General features: G+C 39.6%; 1 protein-coding gene across 9 annotated transcripts in view; it reads left to right on the forward strand.

The window, feature by feature from the left end:
• Window positions 1–18,895, forward strand: part of mybpc1 (myosin binding protein C1) — a 50,351-nt gene that overhangs the window by 28,568 nt on the left and 2,888 nt on the right. For 7 of the 9 annotated variants that reach the window (XM_033614226.2, XM_033614228.2, XM_078165480.1 and 4 more), the window contains 18 exons: window positions 2,081–2,089; window positions 2,364–2,488; window positions 2,618–2,723; window positions 4,067–4,233; window positions 4,348–4,513; window positions 4,593–4,699; window positions 4,793–4,929; window positions 5,705–5,864; window positions 5,938–6,042; window positions 7,066–7,254; window positions 7,835–7,969; window positions 9,834–10,001; window positions 10,220–10,308; window positions 10,384–10,579; window positions 11,572–11,711; window positions 11,787–11,946; window positions 12,349–12,485; window positions 13,915–14,101. In XM_033614226.2, coding sequence (XP_033470117.1) covers window positions 2,081–2,089; window positions 2,364–2,488; window positions 2,618–2,723; window positions 4,067–4,233; window positions 4,348–4,513; window positions 4,593–4,699; window positions 4,793–4,929; window positions 5,705–5,864; window positions 5,938–6,042; window positions 7,066–7,254; window positions 7,835–7,969; window positions 9,834–10,001; window positions 10,220–10,308; window positions 10,384–10,579; window positions 11,572–11,711; window positions 11,787–11,946; window positions 12,349–12,485; window positions 13,915–14,101 — 2,483 coding nt within the window. Of the gene's footprint in view, window positions 1–2,080; window positions 2,090–2,363; window positions 2,489–2,617; window positions 2,724–4,066; window positions 4,234–4,347; window positions 4,514–4,592; window positions 4,700–4,792; window positions 4,930–5,704; window positions 5,865–5,937; window positions 6,043–7,065; window positions 7,255–7,834; window positions 7,970–9,833; window positions 10,002–10,219; window positions 10,309–10,383; window positions 10,580–11,571; window positions 11,712–11,786; window positions 11,947–12,348; window positions 12,486–13,914; window positions 14,102–17,531; window positions 17,571–18,895 lie in introns of all 9 variants that reach the window. The other 2 variants (XM_078165479.1, XM_033614229.2) reach the window with 2 other exon arrangements.

Raw genomic sequence — 18,895 nt, forward strand, 5'->3', positions numbered from 1 at the left:
TAGACTATGTCACATACTGCAGTGAATGCAAATAAAGATCATGTATTTTAACAAGTAATTACCAATATAATCTTAACAACAACAAATGTTGTTTTTCAAATCCATATGGCTTAAAGGATATGAGTGATGTTTTCACGAGTTTTTAGCACAGCAGGCATTTACTAATTAGATGTGAAGACTCAGATAAAACAACACTAGACAGAGGAAGTCAGACTGAGACTTTTTCTTGACCATGGGAATAGTGACAGCCTTCTGTCTGAGAAAAAAAAATGTTACGTATTCCTCTACACAGCAGGCGATTTATTAGTTTCTAAGTTATATTGATTAGGTAATATTTAGATCCAAGATTAAACTGACAAAAGGGCAGGACTAAAATAATGGAATAATAAAAGAATGAACATGTTAGATTCTGTCCGTTGTTGATTTACCGCTCTGTCTCCGCTGTCTACTTTTCTTTTTTTTAGAGCATGCCACATGAAATTACTTTTCACTGACTCATTTATTTCTACAGCTGTTGTCTCAGCTAGTCTCTCCCGTGTGTGTGCATCTTACACGCTGACTCATGTCGCAATGCTTATCAGAATGCACAGATTTGATTGGCGGAGTAGCATCACGTGAGATGACTTACAAAGTATGAAATTGTCTGTGAGTTTCGTGGGGTGCAAAACCAGTGCCATAAAGGCTCAAAATGCTGCACCAGTTAAAATAGAAATGCTCCGTCAAAATAATAATTACTCTTGGTAATCTATCGGTCAATCTCTGAACGCACTGGCTATCATCTGACGACGATAAAGCTTCTAGGGGCAATGGCCAATACTTCGGGCTAATGCTGTGTAGCCAGCGGATATTCCGGCCAAGATTTTCCGTTCCATGCGCAGGTAATTTTGGCTAGTCGTATAAACACATATATGTATATGAATGCAGATTCATTTTTCAAAACTAACATAAAGCTAGCTCGTCATAAGACGACAGCCGATGGCCTTCGCTTCTCCATACTTCTTGGACTACAGACAGAAACCAAAACACTTCCGATACCAAAACCTCGTCCCATCACCTATGCTATGCATCGTCCCATTTTTCTGCTACCAAGGGAAATGGCGTCCACTCTTATCCCCTCTCAAATTGCCTACTGCCTTTCAAAAGGATTATATTCCTAAGAAAAGCTAACTAACTAAACTAATATTTTTATATTGACAATAACTTAAAAACCTATATTAAGAATATTTTTAAAAATCTACTTAATTAGTCATATTTCCAGTTTTTTTCGCTGCCTCTAAGTGGCCCAAAAATCATCTAATGCAGGTTTAAGCTCAACCATTCAAACATTAGAAAATGAAGCTTTAGTATATGTTCCCAACCTTAAATGTCTAAAAGAAGAATAGTAATAATGATAAAATGTACATGTCGAATAATTAATGGTAAAAGGGTAGGTGTAATAAGCTAAGGCTTCAGTCTACACCTTGCTTTTTTGTTGAACTTTTGTTTATAATGCTAAAAAAGCATCAACTTAATGTTATTTATTGTCTCTCTACCAGTGTATTTGAGTTCTTTAAGTTGGAAAATGACCGAAATAAACTAAACTAAAAACTAAATTATAGTTATCATGCTTTGCTAATAAGGCTTATAATAATAGCTGGTGATATCAAATTGAAAATGATTCGTCAATCAAAGGTGTTTATCTATAGAATCCGAGAATAGATAAAACAGATATTAGGATTACACACCTGTATACCAGATGAACACTATGCCTAACCTAACGTTCATAAGCTGAAACTTGTGTTCAAAGCCATTCAAAGTTAAAGCCATCTGGGAGGTTATTGCTGTTTTCTGGTTTTGGTCTCCTGTTGCATTTTCTCCAGGGCTCCCTGCTTCGAAGACTTCACTATAAAAAAAAAACTCTCTGTCTCTCTTCTGACACTATTTGCCGACTTCATAAACCCCTCCAGGCATGATGTCTCTCTGTCTTTGTCTGTCTGTCTATCTGTGTGTCATATCATGATGCTCCTTCCTGTCTGCCATAATTACTTCCTGTACACTCCCTGTGCTCCGGCCCCATTCTGGCTCCACTGCTGACCGTTAGTCAGAGGAAGTAAGTCCATCCGTCCAGTCGATTCTCCCTTCTCCATGTGTCTTTGTCTAGCCTGACCTTTGGGTTTGTGAAGTGCACTTGATGCATGTTTAGAATAATAATGATGTGCAATTGTTTATTTTGTCAACACCACTGTACATTTTGATTTAAAGAATGATTTTTGTATTTCTTTTACTTAATATCTTGTAATAAAACCCATTCCTATCTATATATTACTGAATATGGACACTATCTATAGGTGATCAGTGATGTGACTACTGAACTTCCTGTTTAGGTATATTTTTGAGCATAAGGGCACACAAAGGATTATGGTCATCAACAACTGCACCATGAATGATGATGCAGCTTATTCTGTAGCTGCGGGGGACGAGAAATGCGCCACAGAGCTGTTCGTCAAAGGTATCCTGATTATGTACTCACTTTAATTTAACTTCTAAAGAACTGCATATGACATACAATATGCTGCAGATTTAGCGTGCCAAACCGTGAGAAACTTTTTCAGTTTCTTTCTCTATTCTTGTCTTACAGAGTTGCCAGTTAAAATCGTTAAAGGTATCGAGCCAGTGAAGACCACAGTGAATGAGAGGATTGAGCTGGAGTGCGAGGTGTCAGAGGAAGGTGCTCAGGTCAAATGGTAAGACTCGCTTTAAAGATTCAATGTGTTGCAAAATTACACATCAAATTCAAAATAGACTGCTTTATGGCAGATTAAAAGAAGAGGCCACTGGTTGGTTAGAGCAAAGGGAAGAATAATGGTGAAAAAAAGCAGTTACACCTTCTCTGTCCTAAGCCCCTCCCACCAGACAACCAGTGGGATATGCACAGGCTTCATACAGTAACCCAGTGTTTCCCATACATTGATTAATTTTATCTTATTTCATTGTAAAGTTGCCCTTAGCACAATCACCCAGCCCGTCCTTGCCCTGCTCTCTGTTCATCAGACATCAATTGAAACAAGAATTAGGCACCCCACGGTCCCTTCGCCTCATCCCTAGCTGCTGTGGACTCCTTCCCTGAGAAAAGAGTCGGGGGGAAGCTCAGAGACAGACCTCCGGTGGCAGCTGAAAAAGCTTGAATTCAGCCAGTGCAGGCTGTCACAGTGGGCTGCTGAGTCTAACCTGTGTAAGGGCATCAACAGAAAGTTTGCTGATCCAGCAGCAAGCCATGGTCGTTCAGTTCCATGGAGCTTGGTGTTTGCACTGACTGGATTTAAATTGCGACTGTCTGTCTCCAGAGCTGCTGCCTGCCCTCCTCCCGGCGAGGTGGTCTGTAGCAGTGGAGGACATTGTGATTCAAGGCTAACTTTAGCTACAAAAACATGAACTTGAAGCCGCAGTCGTGAGCCTTTTGGCTCCAGTTAGCAAAATGTTAGCAACCTCGCAGTAATTTCTTCAGTGTTTGATTTCACTTTTCTCTACTCATTCATTGGGGAAAAAAATTCTCGCATTGTTTTGATTTAAGGTAAAAGGCAAAATGTTATTGTCACAGTCTTATTTGAAACAATAATTTTCTCTGTTTTGAAATAAATGACTTAACTTTTGGTGCTTTGTAATCATATTAAGTATATGTAAGCAAAACAGAGTATGGCCTGGATGGGCCTTTAACAACAGATTTAAAAATGCTTGTTAAAGATTCCCTGTCCCTTGCCTATGTTGCTATTAGACCTAAGTGTAGGTATGTGATGGTGCTGGAGTGGGACTGGATGAGGGGCCCTATTTGTAAAATGTTGTCCCCCTGTCCACTGTTCCTAACGGCTGGCCTGATTAGTACCAAATTAGTTCTTTACAGGAGACAGTCATAAAATCATTAGGAAATAATGAAGCCATAAGATGAAGCTTCACAAATAATCATGACAGGAGTTAATGTAACAAGGTAACACTTGATGTAACAATGAAGCATTCGTGCTTATGTTTAGCTGCTCATTTATCCATGACGTATGTGTTTGTGACTAATTTCAAATTCTTCTTCCTCCCTCAGGATGAAGAATGGTGTTGAGGTTCCAACAGGAGTTCGCTCCAGATACCGAGTTAAGTCTGAAGGAACAAAACACTTCTTGGTGATCGATGACGCCTCCAGGGAGGACACTGGGACTTACTCCATCATGGCTACTGGTGGCACATCTGAGGCACATGTACAGGTTGACTGTACGTAGCATCCTGGCCCTTTTTCATAATGCCTGTTTGGTTAAATGGCTTTAAAAAGAATCAGTATTAATAATTTGCTCTGTTCAGTTCTAACCCCTTTTTACATTTAATTAGTGAAACCACTGAAGATATACCAGGACCTGCAGGATATGACGGTGTTGCTGGGTGAACCCCTCAAGATGCACTGTGAGATTTACCCCGGCAACGTCCCAGGGCGTTGGTACAGGAATGGACAGCTGATCCAGCCCAATGACCGCATCAACATCTTACACAGAAATAAGTATGTAACCTCTGTTAAGCTCTGTTCTATCAAAACCAATTTCACACAAACGCTGACTAACATCATTCTGGTTTTCCAGGAACCATCGCCTTGAAATTGCGGCCAGCTCCCTTCATGATGCAGGAGATTACACTTTTGTACCTGAGGGATATTCACAGAGTCTCTCTGCCAAAATTCATATCATTGGTACGAACCTTATGCTTCATCTATAACTTGCCATCACACTTAAATACACTTATTAACATAATGTCTTTTATGAAACAACTTAACTTTCTGCAGACCCACCAAGGGTGCATTTGGATAGCTTGAACTTCCCAGACAACACAGTGACAATTGTGGCGGGAAACAAACTTCGCCTGGAGATCCCCATCAGTGGAGAACCAGCACCCAGAGTGGTGTGGATGAAGGGTGAAAGGGTGAGCTTTAACCTTATTAGTCTTAAACTCTTTTAAAGGAAAAGGCTGGCATTGTTTTATTTTTTCTTCTATTTTTCTTTGATAACAAATCCCAGGAAAATACCAGAACCAAAGTACTTTCCAATTTCCTTATCCTGTCTCTGGCAGGGGTGGACTGGCAACATAAAGCACCTCGGAAATTTGCTGTCAAGCGGTCTCAACTTGACACACAAAGTTTTAACTAACACAACATCCTTTTCAGTCAATTCAGCCAGTATGCGCCCGGTCTCTGAAACTCAGACCCACTGGTTCCTTGTGAAGACAAAAATCTTTGAAAACTGATCACAAACATGCACTTTCATTTTAAGAAAAGGCTTGGTTATTTCCCACAACAGCTGGGCTCTGTAGGTGTTAGCAAATGTTACCTAAACAGGACTGAACAGTACATTTGTTGGGGATTATTTTCAGCGGTGGATTAATACGCATTTGATGCTATTTCAAGGCACAGCACAGCATGTGGGATTGAGTTAAAATAAACTACAGTGGCCTTGTTCACAGTATAAAAGGAATATGTCACTCAGTGTTTTTAGTAGTTTTTGGACAACAGTGAAGCTTTGTGGCACAGAGGAATGAAATATATCAGGCATTAGATACACAGACAAAAATTAATTGTTGGTTTTGGTCTTTTCATGGGATTTGTTGACAGTAAAAACAGAACATAGAATATACCCAGCCATATGCTTAAAATGTCATCTGGTAGTCCTTAATATATTTTTTTCTGTCTTATTCATCTTAGGTGATTCTTGAGACAGGCCATCGCATCCACGCTGAAACGTACGGCGACCAAACCAGCCTGACAATTGACGTCACAGAGCGGGAGGACACAGGCAACTACAAGATAGTCCTGCAGAATGAGGCTGGTGAAGCTACAGCTAGCGTCAAAATCAAGGTTGTAGGTAAGTGATAGCAAAACACTTGCACTGCAAATTTGTTCCTCGGATATTTTACATGGCCTTGTGTTGTCTGCAGACATCCCCGACCCTCCAGAGGCTCCCTTGGTCCCAACGGTGGGCGGTGATTGGTGCACTATGACATGGGAAGCACCAAAATATGATGGAGGCTCACCATTATTAGGTAAAATTGCATGTTACTTGTTATGACAGCTTAAAGGGGATGTATTATGCTTTTCCGTATTTTGTGTCTTTTACAGTATGGAGCATTACAATGTTAGATGTTCATATTAAATGTGGCCAAAGTTTTAAAAATTTAGGTAAACTCAACATACTGAGAGTAAAAGTTATCCCTAATAATCCCTGCAACACGCCTCAGGCCTCAGACCGTTCTGAATAATCTGTTTCCAACTGTTATTTCTACTTTAGAAACAAGATAACGTCAACTTCTGACAGGTTTCTTTATTTGGTCATCTGCTCCAGGCACACTACTGCAAGTGTTCGCATTATGTAGCCAGCAATGCTACATGTAGCAACATGCTAACGTAAGACAAACAAGTAATCTTGGTTGCTTATGTTAGGAGCTTTTACTGGTGATTTTTCACAGTAGAAAGTGCCGTGATTCTGTTACATTCATTACCCAGCTGCAAGTACACTGCTAACACACATGTAGCTAGATGCTAACATCAGGGAGACATGTTATCCTGGTTTCTGCTTTTAAATTCTCCCTGATTTTGGATCGTATGTTAAATGATGGCTGTGATTACAGTGTTCATGAGAAAGAGACCATATGAACGCCCCGTACTCGTAAGAGTACATTTTCTGAGAGCTCAGAGTTCACAACTTTGTGTATTTGACTTCCCATGTAGTAAACATGAGCTCACGAGTTCCAGATGAACGTAGCAATTTTCCTGCTGGAACATGTAAGGTTCTATTTAGTAGTGTTTACTGGTGATTTTTCACGATAGAAAGTAACGCTTTTCTCTGTTGCAGTCATTCCCCAACTGCAATGACTGTGAATACACGTGTTTCAGCACAGACAGTATTCAGAAAATAGTGTTTCTTGACCATTAAAGCATGTAAACATCAATAACATTCTAAGTGAAAACCCCAAATACAAGCACAAACCTGAAAATGAACATAATAGTTTCCCTTTAAATGTATGTGTTGGTGGTTATATGATAAGCTTTCTGACTGTCCTCTAAAGGCTACTTCATCGAGAGAAAAAAGAAACAGAGCTCCAGATGGATGAGACTGAACTTTGACCTGATCAAAGAAACATCATTCGAACCCAAGAAGATGATTGAAGGAGTGCCATATGAAGTGCGCATCTTCGCAGTCAACGCCATCGGTGTGTCCAAGCCCAGTGAACCATCCAAGCCCTTTACTCCCCTCGGTGAGTAGCCCAAATGTCTCCATTTATCCACTAAGCAGTCCAAACACTGGCCCTTGAGCTGTTACTGCCAATAATCTGTCCAGGAAAAGTATGACACAAGGCTTGAGTTTATCTAGCAACCGTTTCATGATAATGGGGGAAATTTTAAAGAGTGAGTGCATGTGTCATCTGCCCTTGGTACCCCAGAGACGCAGCTGTTCCTCCCCATACCCCACCATCCCAAGCATTCTGACTGTGACCTCCACTGGACACGCAGGAGCTTTAGAGGATATTAAATATGTCTTTATAATGGCTGCCAAATCATCTGCGGATTAGAGGTTTAGGAGATCAGGTCTGTCAGAGGGTTCAATAGGAGTTAAATATGATTCACAATACAAGAATAGATAGAAAGAGCAGGGACTATTAAGATCTGCTATACAGATTGATAGCATACCAGCCTGAGAGCAAGGCGCACTTGCTCACGTGTTCTTGTCTTGCCAAAATGGATGTTTTCCGATCTCGCTCATAGCTATTGTTGGAAAACAAATGAAGAATGGTGGTTATGACTCTTCTGATCTCTAAAACCTTTATGTCCACTCAGCTGTGACCAGTGAGCCCACCATGCTGGTCGTGGACGATGTCACCGACACCACAGTGACAGTAAAGTGGCGTCCTCCTGAGACTATCGGAGCTGCCGGACTGGACGGATACCAAGTGGAGTACTGCATAGAAGGAAGTGAGACAACCATCAAATCTTCTAGAGGCCCCAACACACTGTGTGATTTTGGGGATGTTTAAGACACAAGTTGACAATTATGAGAGTAACGTGCCGAAACTTTGGTTGATAATCCAAACTACTGATCATAAATCACACTGTAGGTGGATTTCCATCAACCTTTTTATTGATGCGCATTTTAGATTTGCACATAAAAAACACCCGAGAGGAAACGCCAAAAAGTCAAAAAGATTGAAAAAAATATTGCTGTATTGATAAAGCTAACTGTGACTAAGTGTACTGGAAGCAGATTCAGTGAATAAACTAAGACATACAGTCATGACGTACTGTCATTGCATAAGCCACTGTAAGCTCTCATCATCGTCTCTGGAAGGCTTTGAAATAGCACTGAGTTGTAATATTAGTTGTATAAAACTCTTATCATTATTATTATTATCCAGTGTGCCCTACGTTACTATCCATCATTTGTTTTCCTGTGTTTTAGGTTTGACAGGTGCTCTTTTAATCATGTCATATTGTTGCGCCCTCTTTTGCAGTGGCACCTAACTGGAGAATTAGCACCATGTCATGCTTATCTCAATTAACCAACCTCCAATATTGACACAGATACAGTAATGATGGAAAAGTACATAAATTGACATATTTTATTGTACATTTTTCGAAAGTTTGGTTAAAATTTGCACTACCATTGGATGGAAACTCAATTTGTGACAGGCATCTGCCAACAGCCTATTTAGTGACATTGCACCCAGACTTATTCTGCGTAATAATTCTAGAGATTTTAAGAAATCTAATGCATGGGTATGCTCAAAAACGACTAGTTTGCACAACATGGTCCAATAATGTCTGAAGGCAAAAGCGTTTATAGCTGTTCCAAACTGCCACGCTGACTACAGGGGGAAAGTCCAGTCATCATAGAGCAGCGTGAAACGAAATAATCGTTAAAATTAAGTTAACGACACACTTGTGGACAATATTTCCTGGAAGACATTTGTAGCATTGCACTCATTTGTACATACGAAAAGTGACAGAAGCAGTCGTGTATAGAATGAAAAAAAAAAATAGAAATTGCTGGACGCACCAATCAGGAATCAAGAAATCCGGAAAATGCCTTCAAATATTAAAAAAAAGTGCACATGCAGAAAATTTTAAATTAATTAATGAATTAAAATAATTAAAATAATACAGAAAAAGCTGCAAGTCCTCAAATATGAAAAGCTAGAACCATGAAAATTTTTTGGATGAAAAATAATTTCAACAATTATCAAATTAGTTGCCAATTCATTTTCTAATTAACTGACTAATAATTTTAGCTGTACTTTAGCAGCCAATCATTATTTGTGAAGTAACTAGTAAGCAAAGTTACAAAATAATTGTAGTGGAATAAAAAGCACAATATCTTCTCAAGTGTAAGGGAACGGAAGAAGAAAGTGGCAGTAGATTAAAACACCTCAAATTTGTACTTAAGTAAAGTGCTTCAGTAAACATACTTGGTTGCATTTCAGCACAGGGACTACAGAAATGATATGGTATACACTGACCAGTGCAACATTGTGAGCGCTCATGGATAGATAGATATTCACATGAATACCAAATTCCCGTGTGTATATCATGCTGCTTACGTATTGTTAAAAATGTACATTTCAGTGCTACAAATCACCAGACATTCATGGCACAATCTGACATGCCTCAAAATTGATATAATACAGTCACAGACAGTTATTTTATCAGACCTATCCCGCACAGTGTTTGTCGGAGCCTGAAGTTGTGTGTGCATGTTTGTCATGTTAGTCAGAGCTTACAAAAATTTCAGCAGAGGCTGCTAACAAACTATTAATTCAGCTGGACTGTTTGTTCGCTGTAGCTGATGATTGGATAATATCCAACACGGAGCTGACAGAGAAGACCAAGCACACCATCACTGGGCTGACTCCAGGAACTAAAATCTTAATTCGAGTCAAAGCCATCAACGCTGCCGGAGCCAGCGCTCCACGGACTATTCAGCACTCCGTCCTGGTCAAAGAGGTTATCGGTGAGCTCTGGAAACTGCAGTGGAGACTTTCACTACATTTTCTCTTTAAACTGCTTTTTTATGAGACTATTCTCCAAAAATACATTTCAACAAAAACTTTTCTGCTGTAACGAGTTAAAAGTTTTTTAAAGAAAAGATTCAAACAAACTCAGATATTTCACTAAAAAGATATCTTAAATCATTTGTCATACACGTGCTATGGTGTGTCTTTTCCTAAGAACCACCCAAGATCCGCGTCCCCCGACACTTGAAGCAAACATACACTCGCAGAGTTGGAGAGGCAGTCAACCTCGTCGTGCCATTCATGGTAAAGCAACCTCAAAATCACTAAATAGTTGTTTCATCTCTGAGCAGAATAATTATCTGTGTGTGATTTCTGCAGGGTAAACCCAGGCCGAAGGTCAACTGGCTGAAAGAGGGCAAGCCCATCGAGCCTTCCCACGTAAGCATCCGCAACACAGACTGCGACAGCATCATTTTCATCCGTAAAGCAGAACGCAGCCACTCTGGAAAGTATGAGATGACCGTGCAGGTTGAAAACCATGTGGACACGGCCATTCTGGACATACAAATTGTAGGTGAGTGAACGAAAGACTGCTCTTAGAGAATGAAGTCGGAAACAGCACTGTATTGTTTCCTCATAAATGCAAAGGTGGTATTAAGTCTTAAACTAAATAAAGAAAGGTCTTAAATATTTTCCATTGCCTGCTGTAGATGGTAATGGTAGTTATCTCTGCCAGGGGTAAGCCTGAAGGCTTCCACCAAAAGAAAGTAGGCTATGTAGTTAAAATATTTATTTTTTTGTCTGTTTTAATTGTGTTTTAGTCTACAGACAAAATTAATCCCATTAAAGTCTAGTTATGAAGACATGGATCAAAGGATTGTGGCTGTGTTTAAGTTTTTTTAAAAATACATCCATCCTATATGCTCTGTGCAACGCACTGCAGCTCCGTCAAAAATAGCCAAGGTGTATTTTTCTGGCTTCTGGGACATTTCTAAAACATGCTGCGCTGCGTCTACAGCAATTGTCTAGAGTGGTGCAATCAGCTGCAGTAGCTGGCTGGAGGAGATCTGCATTCTAGAGAGCATTTTTCTAGTTATACTATGTTGTTGTAATGACTGCAGGCTGTCAGGAGACATTACACACCTATAAAACACACCCATACCTTGTTGCAACAGTGGGTTGTGAGCGTAGCAGGCTGTTTTGTAGTTTGGTCAGCACCATGCACTTCTTACAGCTAAGTCCCTATGAAGCTCATCATCTCCCAAAATAAATGACTTTTCATTGGTTAATCCATCCATCTATTTTATGCTACTTGTCCAGGTCCAGGTCACACTCAAATAATTAATGATATTATTAGCAACTATTGTTATATACTGCTGGGAAGGACATATAGTCCGTCCTGGTTTCCCATTATAAGTTAATACTTTGGCCAGAACAATTGTGAATTGAATTTAAAATCAACCCTGCAGCTAGCTACTCTTCAACAAAGTTACTATATTATTTTTACTACTCAAACTTAGTATATTAATAACAATAAGAACAAACAATCTTTTCTCTGATTGTTAGACCTACCTGGGCCTCCTCAGTGTGTGACGATTGAAGATGTTTGGGGAGAAAACGTGGCTCTGGTCTGGACTCCTCCAAAAGATATCGGCAACGCTCCAATTACAGGCTACACTATTCAAAAAGCAGACAAGAAGACAATGGTAGAAGATCAGTTTTTCAAAAAATGCTGAAAATGATGTGAACGTCACACTAACACGCTGTGATCTGCTTTACAGGAGTGGTACACATGCATCGAGCATTATCATCGCAACTGCATCACCATCACAGAGCTGGTAGTAGGGAACGAGTACTTCTTCAGGATCTTTGCAGAGAACATGTGTGGCCTAAGTGAAACTGCCACCCAAACCAAGAAAAGCGCCCTCATTGTCAAAGAAGGTAGCACTGACTATCATATAAGCAAATGCTTACTAATAATGTCTGATGGGGGAAAATGCTTCCAAAGTTAAATCTTTGGAACAAATCACATTCATTTTATTTGTCATAAATGCCAATAACGTTGTTTGCTGTCTATTTATTTCACAGCTGTTATCTGAAAGGAACTGTCAGTGATGTTTTCCACCCTGAAGTGAGCCTGGGTTTATTTACAGCCTCACTTTAACTTAAATGAAACAGGGGTCGGGCTATGACTGACAGGCCCTTTGACAGTGGTGTTGTAGCCTCAGCCGATGATAAACACAAAAATATTGTCTTTCCCTCATCACTTAGGGAATTTCCCACATGATACCGCTCAGAGCCAGTATCATGCACAACCCCATTCCTTTACCCTTCCCTCAACAGGCTTGCAGGTGAAAACGCACGAGTTCAACGACCACGACTTCAAGGAGGCGCCAAAGTTCACGCAGCCGCTGATCAACACTTTTGCCATCGCCGGCTACAACACTACTCTCAATTGTAGTGTTCGTGCCAACCCAAGGGTAGGTGGGAGGACCACAGGTAAAATTTTGTATATAGATTGCACTCTGGTAAATACACAGGTTGCCCATCTTGTACTATGGCACACTATTGGTAATGATAGATAACGTTGGTGTCTGGTCATAGCTAGGGGGTGTGGTGAGGGTGGAGTCGGTGAGGGGGAAAGCAGTCCTTGCCACACTGCCCGTAAATGCTGGAAAAGCAGTGTTTTTAAACCTAAATAAGAGACACTATTACATTTACTATAGATATGACGAATTAAACTTACCATAACATCAGTAACCTAAAGACGTTAACACTTTTATGTAATAGACTAGCATGTTTAACTGAATTTCACGCACGTTTAAAGACAGCATAGCAGTGCTAACGTTACTTAATGTCATTAGCCCGTGTTTTGACGATGTGCTATAATGTTATCATGCAGGGATTTGCAAATTCAAGAGCTATACATCCTTGGAAGCTCACAACTTTTGTACCAGTGGCTAAACAATCTAACACTGTTTGGATAAAGCGTTAGATCCTTTTTGTAAAACCAGAAACAGTCCCGGATTTGGTATCACTAAACTCACCAGACAACATTTAAATACACAGTCATTTTGGCTTCTCAAGAGTCGTCATATTTTCACATCTAATTGGGTGAATTAAGGGTTGATTTAAACCAAACTAGAGTTGGTGATTGAACAGTGGAAATGTAAACTATGTTTGTTTCTGTGAGTTTCTTGTTTCTTTTGACTTTGAATTTAGTGTGTTTTACGATGATAAAACTGTCGTTTATTTAAATGAAGTCTGCTGGGTTTATCAATAGTGATTTAGGAGCTGTTCATGGTTAAACAAAAAAGATGTTATTCTTTAGCAAAATGGTCTGTCTCAGTAGGGATCCTTTTGCTGATCCTGACACTTAAAATTACAATCAGAGCCTGTTACTAGCAAATACAAGCACTTTCAGTGGATGTAAATTGACAGCTGGAACGTGCCGTATTTACATTGCAGCCTGGCCCTGCTGGCTGCAGCACTCTTGTCCAATACTGGGCCAAATCAAAAATGTTGTTCCTATTAGTCACTTTGACAAAAAAAAAACCCTGGAAAAATAGGATTCAGGTTGAAAAAATACCCTTTTTTCTGATTTATTTCTTTGACATACAGAAAGCCACATAGCAACTTTTGCTTTTCTCCTTAGCAAAAAAGGCTATGATGTTTTATGGGCGTTCCCACAAATGCCAACTGTATCTATAATACCAGGGAGCATCACTAAAGAACAAGAGCACCTAGATGACTGTGCAGTTTTTAAAAAACTTGTTAGCAAAGGAAAACGAAGACAAATTTTAAAATTATGACCCAATATTAAAATTCAGGGATTATATCTGGACACTTTTGCCCAATTGCCTGTCAGATTAACACCATTATGCTGATGTTTCTGTTGTCTGCCTGCAGCCCAAAGTGATCTGGATGAAGAATAAGATAGTCATCCTCGACGACCCGCGCTACCGCATGTTTAGCAACCAGGGAGTATGTACTCTGGAGATCAGGAAGCCCAGTCCCTATGATGGCGGCATGTACTCCTGCAAGGCCATCAACGACCTGGGAGAGGCCCTAGTTGAATGCAAGCTGGAGGTCAAAGGTCAGTGTGGTCCAGGAGGCGAGCTCAGTGTGCCTCCCTGGGTACCTGTCTGTTTCTGAGTCTGGCTTCCCATAGCCTTTTGCCTTTCTAGTTTTAAATCTTAATTTCTACTGCCTCTGGCCAGTGCCCCTGCTGAATGTTAATTCAAGAATCTTTGTTTCTTTATCTAAAACAAATAAGTTATAATAAGTAAAAAGACCCCACGATGGCTTTGGGAAACCGACTCTACTGTGTGTTGCAGTCTCCCAAAGGGCTGACCACATAGGCAGTGGACATGTAAGTACCTTTACTGGGTTGCACCAGCTGCTCACAAATTCATTGCTCAGGTTGTATGTTAAGTCTTTCTGAAATTCTTAGAACTGTTAGCTAATTTCTGATGATTCACTACATTGGGCTGCACCATCAAAACTTAAGGAATGTTTTAGCTAGATACATTAGTAAAGTGTAAACTGGTTGCTGTGAAATATCTGTCCAATCTAATACTTGATTTATGCTTGACAAACCTGTGAGGGTTGTGAGTGTCCCCATGGCCAAAGTGATGTCATACCATCAGTCCCACCACTTTGCACAGGTACCATGCAGCAGGTTTTCACCTTTCCATGCAAATCCGACATTTTCTGATGACGCAGACACTGATAGGCAGAGAAAAAGGAGAACTATGCTGTAGGCATGAATTTTCGATATGTACAGTTTGGGAAAATAGTGGTTTGCCACAGAGAGAAATCAACACGGAAAATTAAAGATAAAAAAATGTACTCATCACGATTCCGCATCAGGACGCATGAGGACTAAGGTCCCAGACACATGCCACATTTTTTGTGCCCTCCAAGCCATTGTTGTCGCCAAGCTCGCCCAAAAGCGAGAGCAGCGTTTAAACTTTCCCAAGCACCTATTTTTCAGGGTGTGAAAGCTGTGCCCTAAGATAAAGACAGTTAAACTTTTGGAACGCACACACATGACGAAGAACAACCAATCACAGCCCATTTTTACCAATTTTTATTGTAAAAATGAGGTGTGATGAGGTGAGCTGTTGATCATGTTTTTTGCAGGGCTACCCAGAGCTTTACATCTGCCCCACAGACAATATTTTAATATATACTGTCAAAAAAAACAACACATGGAATATCAGTTACAAACTCAGGGTTTCTGCTAAGTAGCCAAGGCAATGATATGGTGCTAGTTATAGTCGTAAGCAACATCAGGCACAACCTGCCTCCGCAGTCCACACCCTTAAAAATTTGACACAATAGTTGGCACAAGAATGGCACCCACCACCCAACCTTGTATTGTGTATATGGTAAAAGATGCAGCATGTGTATGAGCACTAAAGTAATCAACTATGAAAACAGTTAGTCACTGTAGCATCACAAGCTGTAACAACAAATGCAGAAAATAACAGCTTTAGGAGGCAAAACAATATATTAAACTTACCTGCCAATCATTAGGTTTGACTTTACTTTATTAATAATTTTCTTGATCAATATATGTATACATAAGGAAATATGTGTGCCAGAATTAGAAGCACTCATCTTGCTTAAGAGTGTGAGCGGGAGATGATGCAAACCTAGCTAACGTTTTTTTTGGTCATTTAGGCTAAATATTACTAGCATAATGTTTTAATTTGAGGCATAGTTTTTGTGAAATCAAATGTAACATAAAGGCATTTAAGATGTCGACAATATTGTCTCTTTTGCTATTAACAGGTACAATTAGCAAGCTAAAGCTAACTTTGTCGGATAGCACAATTAACGTTAGCTAACTGACAGCTAGCCCATATATCTGGCAATTAATAGGTGTAAATAATAAGTAACAATCAAAGAGAGTATATTTAGACGGACAACACATCCTCACTTACTGCCACTGTGAATAAAAAATAAAGCCAAACTGTCCCAGATACAGCTGCCGCCATCTTGTTGGCATTAAGAGCCAGTCTGCTCAGTTACGATCTCCGCAGTACCGGGTTCCCGCCCATTCACCCGTCCAACCAATCACGAGCAGCGCCGTGGATCAAGTACACACTGATTGGCACATGTAGCTGTCAATCATGACACCATTACACACCCTTTGTTTACATTAGATGGAATTAAGCTAGCAGATAGCTAGAATATAGCCTACTTTTTATTTGTATGCTTGAACCTGTTTTGTCTGTTTTTTCTGAGGGTTTATTTTGACGTAATTGTCTTAAAATATATTATTTATACTCTTCACATATACTTTTGTCATTCCTTTTTTTAATATGTGCTTATGCATATAATTTTTCAGTGTGATAATCCAGATGATAGCACTCTTGAATATCTAATTAATTTTGTTCCTCTAAATGCTACATTTTTTATTTACAATCAGAAATTCTCTAAGTCACTTCCTGAATTTTTATTCTTATTTTAACTATTAATTTATTTTATCTTTTCTCCTAGAATTCAAGGTTAACCCTTCTCAAATCGACAAAAAAACACAAACAAACAAAAATGTGTAGAGCTTTTAAAAAATATGCATTTTTTTTCCAAAAATCCTTTGACTGAATAGACTTGTTCTTTATATGCTTGTATCCATTTATCTTTTTTCCTATTTATTTTTGTATGCAATTGTTTTAAAATACTGTTATTTCTACTCTTCACATGTACTTATGTCATTCCTTTTTTATATAAGTGCTGTTATTATTTACCTGATGTTTCATACATGTTCCTTTAAAACAAAAACAAAAATCAGAAAAACAATCCCTTGATCAGCGTGATAAGAACTACTTAAAATGACAGAAACCATATTTAGGGGGAAAAAATAGAATATTTTTAATTTTTGGGTCCCATCTGCTAACATGAGGGGCCTGGTTTATGACCTATACTGCAGCCAGCCACCAGGGGTTGATTGAAATGTTTTGGCTTCACCTTGGGGAGCTGTCATGATGTCCATGTGTAGTTTATTTTAACAGCTAATGTTCACATAAAAACTAGTTTGTATGGTGCAACCCGTTTGAATTTAGCGACATGTCAATCCTTATTTCCTAAAGACTTATCCTGAAGCTTGAACTTATGAACAGCTGGTGCAACCTGCTCCTGAACACCATTTTACAGATACAAATAATGACATAATAATAATACATTCATTTGTGTGCAGTGCACATAATATCTGGTGACACTTTCCCATCACCACCACATGTACGGGTTTATCCCCAGTCCAATCCATCCAGTCATCATGTTCATCATCACAACACACCACCTCCACACACAGTCTGTCACCAGTCACACCTCAGTAGGAGCTGTGATGTTTCTGTGTTGTCTTGAGACTATTCTCCACAGATTCCAGTGTCGTCTTTATGCCACAGTTAACTCCTCATATAAAAGTGTTCAGTAATAACTCAACAGTATTCCCTGGTGCACACATATAACTCCATGTAAACATTTTGTTAACCCCTCTTCTTTTCTCTCTCCCCCAGTCCAAACTCAAGAATTGTGAATGTATGTTCTCATATAAGGTAAGCTTTCATATGGTTTTGGCATATGAAGCTTATGTCATTCATTATGCATCTTTCAGCCAGCTTGTAACCTCGCTTTTCTCGGTTGGTGGGTTTGTAGCTGCTTTTCTTTCCCATGAAAGCAGGACCCAGAGAAATCGGGCATTAGTGAAACAAGGTTTGCATGACAACGTTTGCCAAATTTTTCCCCGGTTCTGCTTTGCTGGCTGAATTTAACAGCCCTGTTCTGAATATTTTAATCAATTGCCATAGTCGCTGGTGTGAAATGGAGTGAAATCAAAGACTACCTCTCATGTATTTTGTGCCACAGATAAGGTGAGTAAAAACATTTTGCAAACTTGCTAACCTTTTTCCGAGAAATCAAAAGCTGGGTTTCATGTTGACATGATGTTTACATAGCAGTCATCATACAAAATCCAAGCAAAGCGTACTAACACTGGGTATTTTCCAAATCCTGTGTGAGTTTGTATGACAGTGCAGTTTCTGTTGCGTCCCTTAGCTTACAGTGGTGGAAAGTAACATTACTTAAGTACTGTAATTACAGGAATATTTTGACATTTTGGGGAGTATGCTTATTTGCTTTCTTGCAGAAAGAGAAAGGATCAATACCACTCTCATGTCTGTCCATTATGGCCCAGACACACCAAACTGACATCAAAGAACTAGTGGCAGTGAAGGCCAACTGCATCGTCTCAAGTTGCATGTGTCTTGGCCAAAAAGTTGCACGTGAATACACCTCAAAGACTACAGCCAACCACCAACTAGTGCATGCATTCTGTGCCTGTGTGAGAAGTGATAACTCTCCATACCAGCAGGCAGCGGTAGTCTGTATTCATCATTCAAAAAGGGAAACCGGAAGACTGACAGGGCGCATTCAAGACACTAGTTAGCACATTAGCAACATGAACAACAACACAAACACTTACAATCTGTCTCTGCTAAAGAGCTCAATGGATAAAAAACTAATCTTACCTAATATAAAAAGTTTATTTTGCCTATAGTTATTTGTTTACTTTCCTCATTTCAATTTGGCCTCTGCCGCCATTTCAGCATGCTCAATAAGCTGATAAAAAGTGAACGAGAACACACTGCAAAAATTAGGGCGACAGACACTCGCTGACAACCAACACTGACCAACGGCCGACCGTTGTTTTTGTATGTCAGGGTCCTTCAATATGAGGCTACAACCAGTTAGCTTAGCTTCGTACTGGGAGTTTGAAACCAGGGAAACAGTGAGCCTGCCTCTGTTCAAAGTAGGGCTGTCCTGAATACCATTTTTTAACATTCGGACCTTCGGCAGAATTTATAACGAATATTTGAATATT

This window comes from Epinephelus lanceolatus, chromosome 23 (genome assembly GCF_041903045.1).
Source record: "Epinephelus lanceolatus isolate andai-2023 chromosome 23, ASM4190304v1, whole genome shotgun sequence".
In the NCBI taxonomy this organism is placed as follows: domain Eukaryota; kingdom Metazoa; phylum Chordata; class Actinopteri; order Perciformes; family Serranidae; genus Epinephelus; species Epinephelus lanceolatus.